The sequence below is a fragment of the Hyaena hyaena genome, unplaced genomic scaffold (genome assembly GCF_003009895.1).
Source record: "Hyaena hyaena isolate Hyena2069 unplaced genomic scaffold, ASM300989v1 scaffold_421, whole genome shotgun sequence".
Classification (NCBI taxonomy): Eukaryota; Metazoa; Chordata; class Mammalia; order Carnivora; family Hyaenidae; genus Hyaena; species Hyaena hyaena.
In genome coordinates this window covers 962,332-983,890 of record NW_024081057.1, presented here as the reverse complement: position 1 = coordinate 983,890, position 21,559 = coordinate 962,332, and the positions used below count along the sequence as shown (strand labels likewise).

At 40.2% G+C, this 21,559-nt stretch overlaps 1 protein-coding gene across 1 annotated transcript in view; it reads right to left on the bottom strand.

The window, feature by feature from the left end:
* Window positions 1-21,559, bottom strand: part of RMND5A (required for meiotic nuclear division 5 homolog A) — a 63,255-nt gene that overhangs the window by 8,442 nt on the left and 33,254 nt on the right. Inside the window, exons 3-6 of the mRNA XM_039252631.1 lie at window positions 17,377-17,511; window positions 15,053-15,153; window positions 2,947-3,113; window positions 2,136-2,301 (exon numbers count right to left, since the gene is read on the bottom strand). Coding sequence (XP_039108562.1) covers window positions 2,136-2,301; window positions 2,947-3,113; window positions 15,053-15,153; window positions 17,377-17,511 — 569 coding nt within the window. The remainder of the gene's footprint in view (window positions 1-2,135; window positions 2,302-2,946; window positions 3,114-15,052; window positions 15,154-17,376; window positions 17,512-21,559) is intronic.

Here is a 21,559-nt window from a genome sequence, read left to right as displayed (position 1 = left end):
AACACTTGAGGAATTAAATAAATAGGAGAGCTAAAGAAGTTCATAAACTTCTTGTTTTCAAGACCCACTCACATGCTTAGATATTAAGAATCTCAAAGGCACTTCTTTTTGTCGGTTACAGTATTTGTATTAGAAATTAAAACTGAAACATTTAAAAAATATCAATTCATTTAAATACTAAATATATCACGTTATAAATAACATTCTTACCAAAAAACAAAACCTCTGTATTTTCCAAACCAAAAATTATGAGAAGACTGGCATTGTTTTTACATTTTTACAAATCTCTTTATGCCTAGCTTTATAGAAGACAGATTCTTCTATCTTCTGCTGCATTCAATCTGTTGCAATGTGTTCTTTTGATTGAAATAAACGGGAAAAAAGTCTAGCTTTAAACAGATAGGTAGTAATTTAATTGCCTTTTCAGATATGTGATATTCTTCTTGAATGCCACACCAAAGCTCAATAAGTAGTAGTTTCTTAAAGGTTAGTTGCAAAGTGGAGTGTGAATCCTTACCACTGAGGTTTTTTGTATCCTGCTACGTTAAAATCCAATTGCGTGATTTTATAAGATCACAGTGAAATACTTAATCTTCTAAGTGTTAACACATTTCATTACATAAGATCAAAAACATCAAATTCATTAATATTGCCAATCTCATCAGGAAAGTATTGGGAAGAGACGCCTGGGTGGCTCAGGCAGTTAAGAATCCGACTTTGGCTACAGTAATGATCTCACCGTTCATGAGTTCCAGCTCCACATGAGGTGAGCTCGAGTCCCACTGCAGGTGCACCATCAGCACAGAGCCTGCATGGGATTCTCTCTCTCCCTCTCTTCGCCCCTCACTCACCTGTGCACTCGTTTGCATGCTCTCTCAGATAAATAAGGGAAGGAAGGAAGGAAGAGAGGGAGGGAGGAAGAACAATATTGGGAAGCTGTCAAGCTCACAGTGGCAGATACAGGTTTTCCAAAGTTTCTATTTTAGCTTAAACTCATGAATTTAAAAGATACAAAAGGATATGGTAAGTTGCTTTCCTTGACATGACAGACTCCATACATGTGAAAAAATACGTACCAAAAACTTAAGTATAACTAACTGTAGTGATTCTAATTTTTTTTTTAAATATTTATTTTTGAGAGTGAGAGAGATAGCACGCAAGCAGGGGAAGGGGAGAGATAGAGAGGGACACAGAATCCGAAGCAGGGTCCAGGCTCTGAGTTGTCAGCACAGAGCCCATCACAGGGCTTGAACCTACAAACTGTGAGATTATGACCTAAGCCGAAGTCAGACACTTAACCGACTGAGCCGCCCAGGAGCCCCAAATGTAGTGATTCTTTCAAGTCAGAACTGGTTTCATGAAAAAAACAACTAGTGGGGGAGCCTGAGTGGCTCAGTCGGTTGACCGTCCCAACTTTGGCTCAGGTTATGATCTCAGTTGGTGAGTTCAAGCCCTGCATCTGGCTCTGTGCCGACAGCTCAGAGTCTAGAGACTGCTTCAGATTCTGCCCCTCCCCTGCTCACACTCTCATTCTCTCTCTCAAAAATAAACACTTAAAAAACACAACAACTAGTGTATTAGCTCATAAAAATCAAACAATATACGGGTGTTTCCTGAGACAAGCAGGATACTTTGGCTTGACGCTGAAGTACTATACGAGAACTTCCCCCTTTGTCACACAGAATATTAAAAAGGTGTGTACTCAAAGGTCAAGATATAAAGAAACTAATGATTTTAAATGTCTTATCAAGAGCAATCTTAAAACTATTGTCTTAAACTGCACGTGTGTGGTGGAGTACAACGTGTGAGGAATATGGCAAGTCCTATCAGAGTCTGGGACTGCACCGCAGATCCTGTGAGCGAAGGCTCGAACAGTTTAATACACTACTGTTTCTGTACCATCTGTGGAAATACCAACACAGTGGAAAAGGCTCTTGGGGACCCCCAGAGGTTCACAGATGTCAGTGCTCTAAAACTGCTTCACGGCCAATTGGGATGATCTCCTGAAATACCAGCTGTACTCTTCTTCAGAAAGACCAATGTTCTCTTCAGGTTCAATATCAAAAACTAGACAAGAAATTAAGAAAAACAGAAGCAGGCAGTACATATTTCAATCGCAGGACCCAAGTCCATACCTGACGCTGAGTGGGGACTCCACCGAGAGCCCCAGGAGGGCACAGGCATCCCGAGTGAAGATGTCGCAGATGTCAGCCCATTGGTTTGCATCAAGTAGGTGAACATATGGTGAGTTCTCAATCCCCTGTCTCAGGTACACAAGGCTGCCCATCAAAACCTGAATGTCTAAACAAAAACAGCGATAATTTGGAGGTGTGAACGATCACACCTGAAATAGGGGCTGAGAAAGGCAAAAACATCCCCAACCGACATACCCTAGATTATTAACAATGTCTTTTAAAATTCTGGTCCTTAAGCTTGGTTTATCCCTTTATCCTAAATCAAAGAAACAACAGAGAGAGAAAGGCGAAGAAAAGGAAAACACTAAATATGAACTTCAAGTTACTTTACTCTTACGCACAGCACAGTAGAACTACAGTTATCTAGATGAGTAACGACAATGCTGTGAACGGGGCCACCACACATCTCTGGCTGTAGAACTGGCCAGGACTCCCACACTGACACTCGGTGTCCCTGCTGCCACCTGGTGCACCCTCAGACACTCTGTGGCAGAATGCCTGCATGCTTATTCTCATATCTCTTACATCTGGAATTCATAAAATGCAGTGTCTCCTGACTTTTCATCCAAGAGGCTTCAATGTTTTACTTCTGTTCTCAGTCCAATCAGTAATCTAATAATAATCTAAGTGATTATCATCTACAATTATTTTAGTTCCTTAGCAAATCGGTATTAGATCACCTTAAGATAAACTTAAGCCCCAGTGGTAGCTATAGGTCTGTTCCAATGAAAACACTTGACTCTAGACTCACCTTTTTGATGATTTAGGGCAAATGGCTGAAAATTTTTAGCATATTGTAATGCTTCTCGCTGATTTGTAGTTCCACCCATTAACAAGCTAATAAAATACAGTCTGTGTAGTTTAAATTCCAAGGAACTGTTCTGGGCTATGAGCATTTCTCGGTTTGATACTGCCCATCTAAAGAAAAAGCAGAAAAGATTTTAACAGTAATTCAGAGCAGGCAAAGAGTGTCAAAAATTCTTTGAAACCTAGCAGCACACAAAAAAGGGTTTGGTCTGCCACCTTGTGGAAATCAGTGGTAACATCAATCCCTTGGACCAGAGACTTCTGTAAAGAAAATAAACATAACTACATCAAAGAGGCACTTCAGGGGCACCTGGGTGGCTCAGTCAGTTAAGCGTCAGACTTCAGCTCAGATCATGATCTCATGGTTTGTAGGTTCAAGCCCCACATCAGGCTCTGTGCTGACAGCTAGCTCAGAGCCTGTAGCCTGCTTGGGATTCTGTGTCTCCCTCTCTCTCTGACCCTCCCCTGCTCACACTGTCTCTCTCTCTCTCTCTCTCAGAAATTAAAAAAAAAAAAAACAAAAAAACTTCAGCTAGTGAAAGTTAGAAAAAAATAGTAAGTCAGATGATAATTAAATATTTAGTAATGCTTTACACCAAGACAAGATGCACTCTGATGAGTCACATGACATATCTAGAACTTGTATATGGCACACTTTGAAGCAACTGTCAGCCATGAGATTCACTATTCAGTTGCCATATCCACCACTCTTTTCCTGTTAAACTGGCATGGCATATTGATAAGTGAATCACAGGATTCCAAACGGGAACCATCTATTTTTAGGCTTTTTGGGGGCACAAGATTTTGTGCTGCACACTTTGAGATTGAAAATAGTAAACAAGGTCTTTGTGCCTCAAGGTGCTTTCAGTCTAATCCAGCAAGCAGATAAAACTACACATATATTACATTTATATCACAGCATGCCAAAATGATTTATACAAACATAGTGCTAATGAGGGAAAGAACAATCTTCAATTCTGAAAGATCCAATGTACAGGGACTCAGGCCTCTACAGTACACACAGTCAGCATAACCAGTGTTGAGCTGGGTCTACCACTCCAGGTGGGCACTGGACAGAAAAGTGTAACAACCAGCTGGTAGAATCAATTTTGCAATCAAATGGTAAAGAAACATTAGTTTATTTTTTAAAACAGATTAAGACGTAGAAGCTGTTAATATCATATTTTTCTTTAATTTGACCTTCAGTTGGACCAATATTCCTCATGTAACCCACTTCACCAAGAACCACTGGAACCTGACCTGGCTATGAATATAAATTCAGAGTAGCTCTGCAAACTATAAGAGTAAAACGTTTCAGGTTCCTCGTGATGATCAGGTGACTGGGATGAGACTCCACAGAACGGTACTGTTACAGGATCCTACCCTACGTGTTCCACACGCACATGGGTATTCTAATTGATTTGATACATCCCTCCACATCTTAGAGTCCAATCATGAAGCTTCTGTGACTTCAAAATCAAAGTGACTGCTAAAAATATTTTTTAAATATATTAAACACTTGGACTTTGGAAATATTTGCTTAAATTTAAGTAAGCTTTGAATCCGAGCCTGGCACTAACACAAATGCAGTCAAGTCACAACACCAAGTCTGAGATAAATCCTGCAAAGTACTTTTGGCAGCAATCTTTCGTGAATGCCCAACCCCAACCGCCAGTACCAAAAGTATTGTGCATTTAGCAATTTAGTTTGTCAGGGATCTTCTTGATTTCCAGTTCCAAGGAGTACATTTTGTTTTTAATCTTAATTCCAGTATAGTTAACATATGGTGTTTTATCAGTTTCAGGTGTACAATCTAGTGATTCCACACTTCCATACGTGACCCAATGATCATCCCAAGTGCCCTCCTTAATTGCCCTCACCTATTTCACATATCCCCCTACTCACTTCCCTTCTGGCAACCATCAGTTTGGCCTCTATAGTTAAGAGTCTGTCTCTTGGTCTGCTTCTTTTTCCTTTGCTTGTCTGTTTTTCTAAATTCCACATGAGTGAAATCACATGGTATTTGCCTTTCTTTCTATTTAGCTTAGCATAATATACTATAGCTCCATTCACATGGTTGCAAATGGCAAGATTTCATTCTTTCTTTTTTTTTTTACAGCTGAGTAATATCTCATTATGTATATACACCACATCTTTGTCCATTTATCTATAGGCACTTGGCCAAGGAGATACATTTAAGTCATGTTGCTTACCAAAAGTTTATCCTTTCCCCTCTCACTCATAAACCTTGAATATGTTTTCCTACTAACAAGGCAGGAGAGCAGCAAGCTATTTCTTTTTTCTGTGTCTGATATGAGGTACATGTGTAAGATTCTATAGAGCCCAAGAAGGGAGCAAATAGAGAGTAACTACAAATTTTAACAAACAATGAAAGCCAACAGAAAGGGCAAAGTCCTTAAGCAGGCAATGCACAAAGGAAAAAACTCCATTTCATTTTCACAAGCAGATGTTCAGGATATAGTATTAAAGGTGAGAAAAGCTGTGATGTGTAGGAAAAAATAACTTCCAGTTACCAGAATTTTTAATGGTAAGGATTCCAGGGAAGCTGGACTGCACACAATGTTACCAACTGCTATGGCGCCTAGCTACCAGGGCACCAACTCTCAGAGTAGCACCGGGAGGCCAGAAACAACAGGAGGAAACACCATCGAGCCGTAGCTAACGGTGGTCCAGAGGACAGTGATTTAACACGTCTATGCTGTCCTACGTTTTCTAAATCTTTTACAACAAATATATATTACTTCTATAGTTAAGAAGGTAGTAATTTTTTAAGCGAATGCAAAAATAAGCAAAATTTTTAACTTCCTTTTTTCATCGAAAAAGCTAATAATAATTGCAAATTACATTTCCTAAAAGTAATCCAAGCCATGAATTATGCTTTTAAGCTCTGCAAACTATATGTAACCCATTTAACTTGGAGAGGTATTTACTGGACAATGTAGTTCCTATTTGTCACTTACTTTTACCCACTTTCAAATTCAGCTATTAAACAAGGCTCCAAAATAATCAGAAAAAACTAACATTGCTAGTTCCTGACCTCCATGCCCACCAAGAAATTTTTAGGGAAGTAAACAGCTACGTCATTACAAAAAGGAGCTGGAGAAATGTGGGGAGAATACAAACTCCAGATTCACAGAATACAAGCTGTCATCTATTTCTTAAATTATTTCTTGACATTGTGTCCTGAAACAATGTATTATCTTCACTTAACCTTTGAATATTATATTAAGCCTAAATCTCACAAAGCAGAGCATTAGATTAACCATTTCCAAGCTTCTCCCTTCCTGGCAAAATGTCATTTTCTATACTAAGGATCTCTGCCTTCAAACATGTAAGCATACGTAAGCATTAAGGTGAAAACCTTGCCTTATAGCACGTCTCCCTCATACCTCTAAGCACCCACATTTGTATTGTCCTGACCCCAATTCCTTGGCCACAGTTGACTAGCCAGATAAACATGGGTTTTAAAGTCACCCTCTTGTGTTGTCTCATATAAACGAATTCATCTACCCTTATCTCCTTTGTGATCACTTCACAATCCTGTATCTTTTGTGCTTGAATTTCTTATAGTTGCCTTCCTTGACAATCAGAACATGTGCCTTAACTAATCTCTGGAATCTGGGTACAAATTTCACAGCAGTATTTGTATCCACACTAGCAGCTTCCCCAGAGAGCTCAATGTTAGCCAGTTCATGATGACTTCTGAATTGACGAAACCATCGTTGGCAGTAAAGCTCTTCAATCTCCTCCTAATTACTGTTTTCTTTCAATGAGGCAACCAACCAACTTCCACACAGCCTGAAAGTTAGCCAAACTGATGGAGGCTTTTTTTTTTTAAACAATTTGCAATCCAAAGTAGAAGTAAATACTCCATTTAAACCATAAGCAGCTTTCTGTTCCTACTGCAATTTAAATTAAAAGATGTCAAAGTGGCTCTACCTTGGTTTTCACATTCATAGGGCTTTTTCAATATGGCTTCTATTGTGCAAGCTCGCGTCTCATTCTGGCTCCACTCTGCCACTGGCATTTTCAACCTTTTTTTAAATGTTTATTTATTTTTGTGAGTGTGTGGGGGAGAGAGAGAGGGAGACACAGAATCTGAAGCAGGCTCCAGGCTCTGAGCTGTCAGCACAGAGCCCAAAGTGGGGTTTGAACTCATGAACCACAAGATTATGACCTGAGCTGAAGTTGAACGTTTAACCGACTGAGCCACCCAGGTGCCCCTCAACTCTTTCTAATTATGTGCAATTTCACTTCTAGCACGAAGCTTTGTTGGTCTAGCTTTGTTGACCAAGGTCCTAATTCAAATATCCATTTCTGTAATAAGATGCATGTATTTATCTCTGGGGAATGAGGAGCAACTACAAGCTTGCTGTCTGAGGGGTAACTGATGTATGGTGACCAGTCACTGACAGACTTGGAAAGAAGTGATGTGGTTGGCTGTGATCAAGATGCACATCTGTTATTTACGTGGTGACTTTGGACCGAAGAGTTGGGAGTAAGGTTTGCACTTTTTGCAATTACTTACAGTTTACACAGACTCGAAGCAGGCTTCAGACTCTGAGCTGTCAGCACAGAGCCCAAAAGGGTGCTCAAACTCAAAAGTGGCAAGTGATGACCTGTGCTGAAGTCAGAAGCTTAGCTGACTGAGCCACCCAAGCACCCCAACTTGATAAAAACCAAGAAGGCCCAGAGTGGCACAAAGGAGTAAGATGCAACCTTGGAGGAACTAATAAGCAAGTCCATGTGTCTGTGGCACAAATCTTTTTAAAGTAGGCCTCATGCCCAGTGTGGGGCTTGAGCTCACGCACCTGAGATCAACAGTTGCATGCTCCACCGAGCCAGCCAGGCGCCCTCATTATGGCACAACTCTTCAGGGAAAAAAAATTAGTTTTCTCTTTCTCACCAAGATTCCTGCCCCTCCACTTTCCTTAAGCAGCACAGGGTGGGTGTTGGCAGGAGCAAGAAGTGGTTGGCCAATAGGAGAAATTAGTGTCTTGTCATGTGGTATAAAAAACTGAAGGAAGAAAATAATGAGACTAGAATAGAGACAGAGGTTCAGGTCAAGAAAAACATGCTAAGCCACTCAGATAACCTGATCTAGCAAACTTCATTACCATCAAGAGTGATGTGTCCAGGTGAATGAGAGCTGGTCTAGATGGAAGACCTATTTGGTCTATGAAATGAGAAGCCATGATCCAACCTCCCAGTGTAGATGCTGGCTAATTTTTGCAAAGGTACAATCAAACACAACGTGAGTAGCTGAGAATAGAGCAGAAAAACTCAAGGCCCTGGCTGAATTACCACACTTTCTACAGCTTTCCTAAATAATCTCTCCATCCACAGAACTCCCAATGTCCTTTATCTGAACCTCTCACATGGTTCATCGCACATTTATAGGATAGTTTCTGGTCTTTTATAAGACAGAGGCTCTGTCCTGCTCATCTTGGCACACCCCACCTACTATGAAGGGAGTATACTGATAAAGAATACAGGTTAGTAGAGTCAACGACATGTGGACTTTAATCTTAGCTCTGCAGTGTGAATTTGGGTAATCTGTTACTCAATTCTCTAAAATCTGTTTCCTTACTATAAAATGGGGGTAACTCTGAGCACAGAGACAGGTACAAATAGATACTCAATAACAAGTTAATTGTTAACAAGTTAACAAATAAACAAACTTAATTTGTGTTTACTGAATGGATAAACTCAAATGGTTCTTCAAAGTCATTATTTTTAATGAGAAAATTAAACTTAAAAGAGATGAATTATGTGGGCTCTTCCAAATAATACTCAGTGCGGCTTTGATTTTTATAGTCCCAACTATGTGGGAATAGGATGATATACATGTATCAGTTAATCCTCTTCAAAAAACTATCAAGTTTTTGTAGCTAGAAGTTCACACTGAATATTCATTTGGGTATTTGATTCTCTGAGCAGGAATAAGAGGTAGAAGACAGTCACAGACTTAATTAACCTAGTAATAACCAAATCCAAATACTACAAAGCACAGGAAACTATAAAACCATGAAACATAATTGGCCCCCAAAACTTAACCCACTGTCTATAAAGCAATGGAAGACACATGACCAAGACACATTAAAAAAAAAGTTGAGATGTTAAGGAATAGAATGCTTTTTCTAGATAATGAAATTTCCAGCAGAAAACTTTTGATTTTTAATTTTTAAAAGAAAACAACCAGTACGATACCACAGCCAACAAGCCAACTAAACATTCAATTATAACTTCACTGTGATTTTTTTTAAAAATTCTGCTCCCAAATCTCCAATGTGGGTCATGAGAGCACCATCAGTTTCAGAATTATTCCTTGCTTAAAGAGGCACTATAGGGGCACGCCTGGGTGCCTCAGTCAGCTAAGCATCGGACTTTGGCTCAGGTCATGATCTACTAGCTTGTGGGTTCAAGCCCCACATCAGACTTTGCGCTGACAGCTCAGAGCCTAGAGCCTGCTTCAGATTTTGTGCCTCCCTCTCTCTCTGCCCCCCTCAAAAATAAACATTTTTTAAAAAATTTTTAAAATAAGAGAGACACTGTAGACACCCCCCCCGCCCCGGCAAAAAGGGCTAAAAGGCATCCAGTAAGGTCACTGATATCGCAATTATCTCTGTTCACTGCCACTGTATTCTCTAATAAAGAGATCTTTTTGTGCCTCTTCCATAAAAAGACCCCAAAACAATACTACTGACTTAGGTGACTAAGTTAGAAGCAACCCACATCCACACAATTATCCCACAAAGCATTAATTATCCTAATATTCAGGGTTCTGGAAAGTCTTGGCACACTGTTAGTTCCATATTTAGAATTTCCATGTTATTCCAAAAATAATTAAAACAAGATCCCACCTTCACAGTTACCTGCTGTCCCCCAGGAACCTAACTGACAGCCTCATCAATTTACCTCACTCCTCTCATAATTTTGCCAATCTGGGTCGGTGTCTATTTTTGGTAATAATGAAATAAAAATACGTCTTGCCAATTCTCACAGATACTCCACTACAACCTTTCACAGCATTTTTTAAGGGCTTACAAATATTCTTTTTCTGGTCTCCTTTAGGGCTATATTCTTGGCGGGTTAGAGGGCAAAAGCTGGAGTTTAGGGAATTTGGGGCTCCTGGGTGGCTCAGTCAGTTAAGCATACGACTTCAGCTCAGGTCATGATCTCACAGTTCGTGGGTTTGAGTCCCGCGTCAGGCTCTGTGCTGAGCTAGCTCAGAGCCTGGAGCCTGTTTCAGATTCTGTATCTCCCTCTCTCTCTGACCCTTCCCTGCTCACACTGTCTCTCTCTCTCTCTCAGAAATAAATAAAACATTTAAAAAAATTAAACAAAACCTTAAAAAAAAAAAGCTGAAGTTTAGGGAAATTAATTACATTTATTTATTCCACAGGTGTGGACTTGACTCAACGTTACTGATGACCAAATCAAGTGCTTACGAAATTCAGAGAACAGCAAAAATGACAAAAGCAAAGTTCAGCCAAAAAATTTAAGAATCCTATAACTTGCTTTAGAGAATAACTTAACATTTCTTTTCCGAGATATTTGTAAATGGCAGTTTCTCAGATATGGATTGAGTCCATCACTGGAACTACTAACATTTTACTCACCTCAGACTGGTGTGAATCTTTCACCTTTTTACATGCTATTTAAAACACAATTCAAACTATAGTGTTACACATTTGGATTTACTTAAAACAAAAACAAAAACAGGCACACTTCTAACTTGAGTCTTTCCATAATACAGTGCCTGGTAAGAGTCCCAAACAGCTATGTGAGGCAAGTGGCTGCCATGCTGGATAACATAGCTCTACCGATTAGTGAACTAATTTTTTTTTTTTTTTATAAAACTCTTAAATATGACATGCATCTTATTTATTGCTAGTAAATAAACCCACAAACCGTGAGATCATGACCTGAGCCAAAGTCAGACATTCAACCAACTGAGCCACCTAAGCATCCCTCAATTGGTTTTTTTTAAAATAGAGAAGCTAGCTCCTTCTCCACCAGACTTAGTGCATGAGCACAGTGAGTTAAAAATGTATCCCTTTAACTCGCCTTTTCAGAATTAAGAACCATCCTGAATAAACAAAACAAAATGAAAAGAACAAAAATAAAAACAAAAACTCAAGCTCTGGAGGAAAAAGAATCCAACTTTGATTCCTTTTCTCCAATGGTATATCTATCAGAGCTTTCTTTTTTCTGTGGTTCTGTGTGGCTATTAAAAAAATGCCTGAGTCAGCAAGACTGCCCACCTACAGGAAGCCAAAACTAAAAACAAGAAAACAAACACAAGAAACTGCTTAATCATTGTTGCCCTCATTGCCAGTCAAGGCTCTGTGATCAGGTCATTTTCTAAAACCCTGCCCCGCTTATAAACTGTGTTTTATTGACAGATACTACAGTTTCTCTTAAGTCTGGCAAACACTTTCTTCTTCTTAGATCCACCGTTCATACCACAAAGAAACTACAATGGTTAAGCTCATCTCAGCCCCTCTGTGGTTTTTATTTCTAGCCCCACCTAATCACGAGGCTTGGAGATGAAGTCCTCTCATTTTTCAACAGTCTGCCTCATACTGTTCGTGGCCCGTCCATCTAAAATTCTTCTGTGGTCTAAACCAACAGCATATTTTTCTCACTTCTCTGAAAAATTCTTTTAAATTCCCTCTCTTTCCCATAGCCATTCAGTTATTTTCTGTTCCCTCACAGTATTCTATTGTGGCTTTGCAAACTCTACTAAACTGCAAATTCTTCTAAACAAGTGCTGGGGGTCCCTGGGCCTACTTCTCAGTGTTGAAAAACCAGGTTTCCAAGTCTGCAAAGCTGTAAGTCAGACCCTAGCCTGTGGCAAATCTATGAAGGCAGGATTATTCTTTGAAACAACTTTAGGAAGGCAACTAACTGGCTTCCCCCCAAAGATAGCACTTTCAAAATGTCAGGAACTGGCTCATACCTACAAGGACAGTTTCTATTTCTCTAATATTTCCCCATCTCTTTGTGTCAACTCTTGCTGAGTTACTTGTGGCTTGACCTCTATCTCCCCCATGAAGCACCTCCTTCAAACTATTCCATCACTTACTGAAGTATGCCATAAGCTACGAAGTAAGCACCATGCCAAGTGCCAAGACGAAATTAAAAAATAGACAAGGCAATCTAGAGGAGAAGAAAAATCTGCACACAAACTCAGAAACACTAGGGGGCAGGAACAAGAGAGTAGGCAGTGTCCTGACTAGATCTGTGTATATAGTTAGCTCTTCTTCTGCCACTCCTCTCTGCCGTATCACCATTCTTTTCTTCCTTTTTTCCATGGTCTCATATCATTTGTAATCGGATAGCTAATGCTCTCCAAAGTTCTTTCCCCAGCCTCCAGCCATACTAACCTGTTTGGTTGGCTTCTGCCTCCCCCACTGTCTAAGCAGCCTAGAGAAAGCTCTGCAGCCCCTCGTGGGTGGTCCCATGCTGCTGCCTCTCCCACCATCCTCCCCCAGCCTCTCCCAGCACGTACAAACAGAAGGTGCCACAATGACTGAAAGATACTCTGCCTTGGACCTGAACCAGAATTCTTCAAACATGATAAACCATATTTGTCAACTTCTGCTATAAGCTGAATAAGGTGAATTCTCTGTACCTTGGATATTAAAGATGCTGAGGAAATATAGGTTTTGTAGGCACCAGTAATAGGCAATGATTGGAAAAGTCGGAGTTGTTGTAACAGACGTTTCTATTAAGCTATCATTTTCAAAGCTTCTGTTCTATAGAGCTCTAATTTTGTACATTTTAGTGTTTGGGGACGGGGGATTGGAGACAAGGATTCTGTGGTCAGATACGCATGGGGAATATGGAGTTGGGCAACATTAAATGTTTTTTAGGACTGCTGAAGGCCCCTGTAATGTGCTAATGTAAGTCTCGTGGAGAAGAATATAAACGGGACATCATGTGACCTTTTGATTCCTTATCCCTTTCTTCCACAAAGCACCTTCCAGGCCTCAATTCCTCCTCTATAAAATGAGTATCTCATACAGTTATGATGAGAATTTAGTAAGTTAATACATGTAAAGTGCTTAGAAAAACACTCGGTATATAATAAGCACTCAAGAAGAGTTAACTATAATTGCCTCTATGCTGACAATATTTAATACGGCAACATTCCCAGAAAAGTGAAGTAACACAATTTTTACTGTGTGGTAAAGTCCACTATTATGACCAAGTGGGTAGAATGAGCAAGCCCTCCCTTTGCCTGAGAGACACTGTTTGAGGCTACCAATAACTGAAAACATTGATAGAAATAATTGATACATATGCTATAGTTATCAGTAGGAAACTTAGATCTTACAGAAAAAGCACAAAGGTAAAAGGCTGTTATAAATTTTCTTCACTCAAAAAGGGAAAAGCCTTCAGTACTCTGAGAGCTGAGGTGGTTTAAATACTCAGCACAGTCTCTGGCACATGGAAAGCACTCAACAGAAGTTAGATGAAAAAAATCCTGAGGAAATAATGGATAAATGACTATTACATTGACTAACTCAAATATTATTTCCAAATCACTATGAAACAACTGGAAAACCCATACATTTCTGTATTTAGGCTCCCTCACTCTTCTCTGTAAATGTTTAACCATATAGGTGAAACATGAAAGAAGAAAGAAGAGGGGCTGCCACACTGTGTTTAAGACTTATGAGTGGTACTTGAAAAGAATTTAACCTCCCAGGTGTGTCAAAATCTAACATCTACTAAAAAAACAAAAACCAAAAAAACTATAAAGGTAATGTATGCCATCACAATGGTACTATTTGATGTCTATCTTTAAAGATAGTACCTACCTAACTCATATTTATAATTTATATAGGAATTTATCATTTATATATTTACACAGGAGTACATCTCTACATGTTCATCTGAGCTGGTTTTCAAAACTTTGGAAATCTTTTAAGAACTGATAAATGATCAGAAACAGAAAACTAAATATGCAGAAGTAAATGGGTTAGTAGAAGAAAAACTGTGCATCTAAAAAAAAAAAAAACAACTCAGTAAGACTCTTCCTATTTTTTTCCCTGAAAACAATGATCTCAAATACTTCCAATTTTAAAATACCAGAATTCTATGCCTAGAACCTCACAACAGAATCACTGTTTCTATCATCCAGTTTTTTCCTTTTATGAGCTTTTCTTTTCTCTTTCTTTCTTTCCTTCTTTTTTCTTTTTTCAAACCATCTGGTAATCCTCATATTAAAAAATTCTAGGACAGGGGTCAGCAAATTATGGCCAAGGTTCAAATATGGCTTGTTGCCCATTTTGTATACCAGATGGTCAAGATGGGGTTTTTTTGTGTGTATGGGTTTTTTTGGTTTTTTTGGTTTTTTTACATTTTTAAATGGTTGTAAAATAAGTAAAAGAATATGTGACAGAGACCTTATGTGGCTTGCAAAAACTAAAATATTTACTATCTGGCCCTTGACAAAAAAAAACTTCCTTGATCCTGCTCTAGGGTATCATAGCTTACTCAGTAATTAAAGATAATTCATACCAATGACAAGTTGACGGTGAATCATTACATTTTATAACGTAGTAATTAGCACAGAACTACTTCATAACAATATGTGCAGTCCTCATGCATATCACCTAGTTCCAAGAGCCAATTAAGTTTTTTTTTTTTTTTAGAATGCCAGCACATTATGGAAGTTCAAATATCAAACTCAGACCACTTGAACAATAGTACTTCAGTTATAATGCTAGTCTAAAGTAGTAGAATAGCCTGGATATAGGAAACCCCTTTTCTCTTTTGGGAATTCAGATCAACTGATAAGAAAGCTCTCACCATTTTCTCATATTTGTCCATCCCCCATTCTCACTTTGCTAAAAGAAAGAAATTAATTCTTCCTTGCTTTCTCTGAAGTCTACTGCAGGTGAGATATATAGAGGTACAGATATACGCCAAAATCTCAAATGTGCTTTCTAATGAAGTTTTCTTACAGAGAGTTCTACCCAAGTATTCAAAAGAAAACAAACGTAGGAACTCACTCCAGAGCAGGTCTCAGAACTCTGACTTTTAATGCTTCTAAAATTCTATTTAACTCCACAAACGGTTCTTTCTGACTTGGATCTACAGAAAGACCAGATTCCTGAAAAAACAGAAAGAATTTTGTTAGCAGTAATTAGATAAAGAAATACATGAAAAGCATATTCTAAATTATAAAATATGAGGCAAGTCATTAAAAAATAATTTTTTAACATGTATCTCTATGGTACAGACTGATGACAGAGTCCTACTAACATTCCTTCTTCTTTTCCATAGTAGCGGAGCCTCCAGATTTTAGCCAAGTACGTAAGTGTATGGAATAAAGCGAAGTATGACTTGCAAGACGGGAGTTCTGGCCAGTGAAATACAAACATGTACTCTTTGCCCCTTCCTGGAATACTGAAAGGGGTACCTAGAGTTCTGACTGCTATCCTGGACCATAAGGACAGGGGACATCTTAGTAATAGCAGAGCTACACAGAATCTAGGTCCCTAAAAGCCGCATGGAGCATAGCTACCAAATATGCTGTGGATGGCTTACTACCTCCTATTTTTGTGGAAGAAAATACAATTCATTATTTTTAAGCCACTGGTATTTTGGGTCTTTGTTACTTACAAATAAGCTTAATGCTAAAAGACACAATTCACTTTAGGAAACTTACATGGACATACACAAAATTCCCATAAAGTATAGAGGAAGACTTCAGTTATCAGCTTTCAGAATTATTATTTTTTTTAATGTTTTATTTATTTCTAGGAGAGAGAGAGAGACAGCGACAGCATGAGTAGGGGAGGGTCAGAGAGAGAGGGAGTCACAGACTGAAACAGGCTCCAGGCTCTGAGCTGGCAGTCAGCACAGAGCCCAACGCGGGGCTCGAACCCACGAACCGCGAGATCATGACCTAAGCCAAAGTCAGATGCTTAACCGACTAAGCCATCCAGGTGCCCCTCAGAATTATTTAAAATAGAAGGAGTGCCTGGGGGTGCCTGGGGGGCTCAGTCAGTTAAGCGTCCAACTTCGGCTCAGGTCATGATCTCGCGGTTCGTGGGTTCGAGCCCCGTGTTGGGCTCTGTGCTGACAGCCAGCTCAGAGCCTGGAGCCTGTTTCAGAGTCTGTGATTCCCTCTCTCTCTGACCCTCCCCTGCTCACGCGGTGTCTCTCTCTCTCTCTCCTAGAAATAAAATAAAACATTAAAAAAAAAAAAGAAGAAGAAGAAGAACCACCTGTATGGCCTGGGCAAGCTACTTCTCCAGACCTCAGGTTCCTTATCTGTAGAATGGAAGCAATTTCTACCTCACAGGATTGCAGTAAGGAATAAAAGCAGGGGTTGGCCTGTGGCATTGAATACATGGCAGCTGCCATTACTACAACTAGGTAGTATGCACAAACCATTCTGAGATCCCTAAACTCGTTTCTACTAGCAGTAAAAGACAAAGCTGCTCACTGAAATAAATTTTAGCTTGAAACTCATTTGATAAACAAAATGCTACAAGTTGGGCCAGATCAGAAAAACATACATAAACCTTTTTGTCCTCTTCTCTGCTATAGCACCTTCCCTATCAAAAGAGGAAATGGAAAAGTAGTACCACTTTTGACCCCTTGGTTGATTATCTGGGACCACTGTGAGGAGGCAGGAGTAAGGAAAAAACAACTCAAATAAGAAGTTCTAGAACTGTGGGGCACGTGGGTGGCTCAGTCAGTTAAGTGTCTGCCTTCAGCTCAGGTCACAATCTCACAGTTAGTGAGTCTGAGTCCCACATTGAGTCCTACAATGACAGTGCAGAGCCCGGCTTTGGATCCTCTGTACCCCGACTCTCTCAGCCCCTCCCCCTGCTCACTCACTCTCAAAAATAAACACTAAAAAGAAATCTTAAAAAAAAAAAAAAAAAAAAAGTTCTAGGGGCGCCCGGGTGGCTCAGTTGGTTAAGCATCTGACTTCGGCTCAGGTCATGATCTCATGGTTTGTGGGTTCGAGCTCCACGTCAGGCTCTGTTCTGACAGCTAGCTCAGAGCCTGGAGCCTGTCTTCGGATTCTATAACTTGCTCTCTCTCTGACCCTCCCCTGCTCACTCTGTCTCTATCTCTCTGTCAAAAATAAATAAAACATTAAAAAAAAAAGTTCTAGGGCTGTAATTTTTGCTAATTTTATATATATTCCTGGTATAATTTTATATATATATATATTCCTAGTAAAATGAGGTCAGCCCTGACACTTAAAATATTAAAAATCTATGTATGGCTAAAAGAAAACTCAACATTCCAAGGAGCTCCCTCGTCTGTTTTGTGTCTCGCCCCACTGGCACACTCTTAGCAGGCACTCTGTTACCTGGCAGAGCTCCTCAGCTACATCCAGCATTCCTTGTCGAAAGAAGTGCTCCACCATCACCTCATTGAGAAGCCTCTGACTGTCTGCCTGCCAGCAGCCGTCTATTCCCACACTGCTAATGTCAGAATCGAAATTCTGAAAAAAAAGAAAACGAATCATGAATTGACCAGGATATACCCCTTTATACCGAAAAGAAAGAGAACCCTTCGTTTCACTCAGATATCCACAGCAAGTGCCCAAATCAAATCATCTGCAGCCTACAACAGGAAGTCGTTTTTCCACTACTTTCTAGAACTTGTCACTCTGACTGATTACTGCTGGAAGAGTCAATGGTACATTTTCAGAGGGTATTTTGGAAAATACACACATTTAATCATTTCTGTGGATACAATGATTTCTAGAGAATATAGCAATATTTTCAGGTATACAGTGCTAACTATACAAACATGTTCAATACAGCATTGTCTCAATGGGTAAAGAGAGAAAACTCATATGCCCATAACCAAAATCCATAGGATTAAATAATCATGGCACGGCTCAACAACTGCTGTGCCAAGACAGGGGCTGAGGGTGGGAAAACAGCCACATAACTAAAAGAGCAGGCTCTGAGGCCAATCTACGTGGGTTTGAATTCTGGTTCTCTCTCTTACTAGCTGTGTGATCTTGGCCAAATTAGTAAAGTCTTTGAGCCCCAGCTTCCTTATCTTAAGTGGAGAAAATAAAAGTACCTTCCTACTATGGGCTGAACTTTATCTTCTCAAAATTCCCATGTTGAGGTCCTAGTTCCCAGTATCTCACTAAATTAAAATGAGGTATTACAGGGGCGCCTGGGTGGCTTAGTCGGTTAAGCGTCCGACTTTCGCTTGGGTCATGATCTCGCGGTTCGTGGGTTCGAGCCCCGCGTCGGGCTCTGTGCTGACTGCCAGCTCAGAGCCTGGAGCCTGTTTCAGAGTCTGTGACTCCCTCTCTCTCTGACCCTCCCCTGCTCACGCTGTCTCTCTCTCTCTCTCTCCTAGAAATAAATAAAACATTAAAAAAATTAAAAAAAAAAAATGAGGTATTACAGTGAGCCCTAATCCTATAGGGCTGGTATCCTCATAAAAGGAGGGAATTAGGACACAGACAGGTACAGAGGAAAGACCATTTGTTATGGACTGAACGTCTATATGTCCCCACCCCTCACCCCTCCCAAATTCCTACACTGAAGCCCCAACTACCAATGTGACTGTATTTAGAGATGTCTGTGAGGAGGTGATAATGGTTAAATGATGTCACAAGGGTGGGGGCCTTATTCTGATAGGGCTGGGACTCTTATCAGACAACGGGAGAAACACCAGAGTGTTCCGCTCTCTACCCAGTGAGGACACAGTGTGAAGGCAATCATCTGTATGTAAGCCAGGAAGGAGGCTGTCTGCCCTCAATAGGAAATGAATTGGCCAGCACCTTGATCTTGGACTTCCCAGTCTCCAGAACTGTGAGAAAAATAAATTTCTGTTTTTAAATACCTAGCCTATGGCATTTTGTTTTCGCAGCTCAAATGGACTAATACACCATGTGAAGACACATGAGGAGAAGATGGCTATCTACCAGCCCAGAAGACCGGGCTCAAAAGAAACCAATCCTGTCAGCATCTTGATCTTGAACTTCTAGTCTCCAGAGCTGTGGGAAAATAGAGGTCTGTTTAAGCCACCCAGACTGTGACATTTTGTTAAAGCAGCCCTGGCAAATTAATACACCCTCTTACTGGTTAAATGAAATGGTAGTTGCTATTATTCCAGTAAGCCATTCACAATGAAAAAGTGAGGTCTTTACTCTAAATCTACTAACACAGAAAAATGCCCATGACACCGTAGACACCGTAAAGGGGGGGGGGGGGGAGAAGCAAGTTTTACAAAATTATAACCCCATCTTTGTTTAAAAAAAAAAAAAAAAAAAAAAGGAATTCTTATAAATGCTTAGGAAACAATCTGAAAGAATATACATTAAAGTTTTAGCAGAGATTATCACTGGAGATTACCACTCTCCACACAAAGAACAAATATTCCCTTTAAAGGAAAAGAAAGGATTTTTTTCAAAACACACATTAAGAGTTCTAGTTCTGGGGGCGCCCGGGTGGCGTAGTTGGTTAAGCGTCCGACTTTCGCTCGGGTCATGATCTCGCGGTTCGTGGGTTCGAGCCCCGCGTCGGGCTCTGTGCTGACTGCCAGCTCAGAGCCTGGAGCCTGTTTCAGTCTGTGACTCCCTCTCTCTCTGACCCTCCCCTGCTCACGCTGTCTCTCTCTCTCCTAGAAATAAATAAAAAAAAAAACATTTAAAAAAAAAAAAAAAAAAGAGTTCTAGTTCTGGGTAAGATCATGTAAGCATATTCCACTCTCTGCCACTGAACAGTTATAAAATCAGGACAGAATGAATCCAGCAGCCATTTGAGGACACTAAAAAGTAACTACAAAGGCACCTGGGTGACTCAGTTGGCTAAGCTTCCAACTTCAACTCAGGTCATGATCTCTCAGTTCGGGAGTTCAAATCCCACATCAGACCCACTGCTATCAGCACAGGGCCTGCTTCGGATCATCCATCCCCCACTCTCTCTGCCCCTCTCCTGCTCATTCTCTAAGTTAATCAATTAATTAATATTTTAAAAAGTAACTGCAGATGTTCCTCCATTTATGATCCTGATAAACTCGTAAGTTGAAAATAACGTAAACTGAAAATGCATTTAATATGCCTAACTTACTAAACATCATAACTTAGCCTAGCCTATCTTAAACATGCTCAGAATGCTTACATTAGTCTACAGTTGGGCAAAGTCATCTAACACAAAGCCTATTTTATAACAAAATATAGAATATCTCATGTAATTTATTGACTACTGTAACGAGGATCACACTGCAACGTATCACTAGCCCTGGAAAAGATCAAAATTCAAAATTCCAAGTACAGTTTCTAACGAATGCATATCACCCTCACACCATCATAAAGTCAAAAAATTTTAAGTCAAATCATCACAAGGGGACCACTGTAGTAGTAAGTGGATTGGGAAGAGGGTTGCAGAACTAGCAGTGAGTTTCCTTTTTTTCTCCCTCCACTACCTCTCAGCTTGGATACAATACAGCCAAAACACAGAATGACACCCCCAGAATGCAGACACAGAGCTCCAGGAGAAGTCCTCTAGTTCTGGCATGAGAAACAGAAATGGGTTTCTCCAACCATTCAGACAGGAAGGGAAATCACATGTTTTTCCCCTCCATTTCCTTGCAATTCTAGCTCAAGGCACTCTGTAGGTGCACTAGTATCCGACTGTAATTTAAATCAACACAATTTTATTATCTCACAGCTTGATAGATCAGAAGTCCAACAGGTTGCAGCAGTTTCTCTGTTCCAGGCCTCACAAAGCTGAAATCAAGGAGTCAGTGACCTAAGCTCGTCTCGAGAATATGGGATGATTCTGCTTCCAGATTCGTTCAGGTTCTTGCAGAATGCAGTTCCATGTAGTTTTAAGACCAGGGTGCTTGTTTCCTAACTGGCTGTAGGGGGTGTTTACAGCTTCTAGAAGCCACTCACATTCTCTACCTCATGGGCCCCTCTATCTTCAAAGCCAACAATAGAGGTGACACCCCTCACGCTTTGAATCTTTCTCTTTCTATCAATGTCTACTGCTTTTAAGGACTCACGTAAATTACATCAGGCTCACCTAGATAATTTCCCTATTTTAAGGTTGACTGCTTAGTAACCTTAATTATACCCGTAAAGTCCCTTCACAGCAGTAACTAGATTAATGTCTGAATAACCAGGGGACAAGAATCTTGTGAGGATATCTTTAGAATTCTGCCTCTACAGCGAGCAACCTAAAACTCTGGAGCAACCTAAAACTCTGAGGGTGGGGATGGGGGTCCTTTCTCTCCAATCAGAGGAGCTGTGGTCCCAAGAAGGAGGGGCAAAAACCTCTATTGCATCTTTGCTCTCTGTCCTTCCACCACCCACCCTCAGGTACAGGCATAATCACAGTAAATGTACAAAGATCAGGGTAAACAAAGCCCCAGCTTTCAGGCTGAATGACCAAAGCAGTAGCCACAGAGAACCATAAAGTCGTAGGGAGACCCCAGAGACAGAAGAATTCAAAACAGTGACCCCTTAAAGTTGTTTATGAACTTGTGGGTTCACTCTCAAGTTGCACATGCATGGG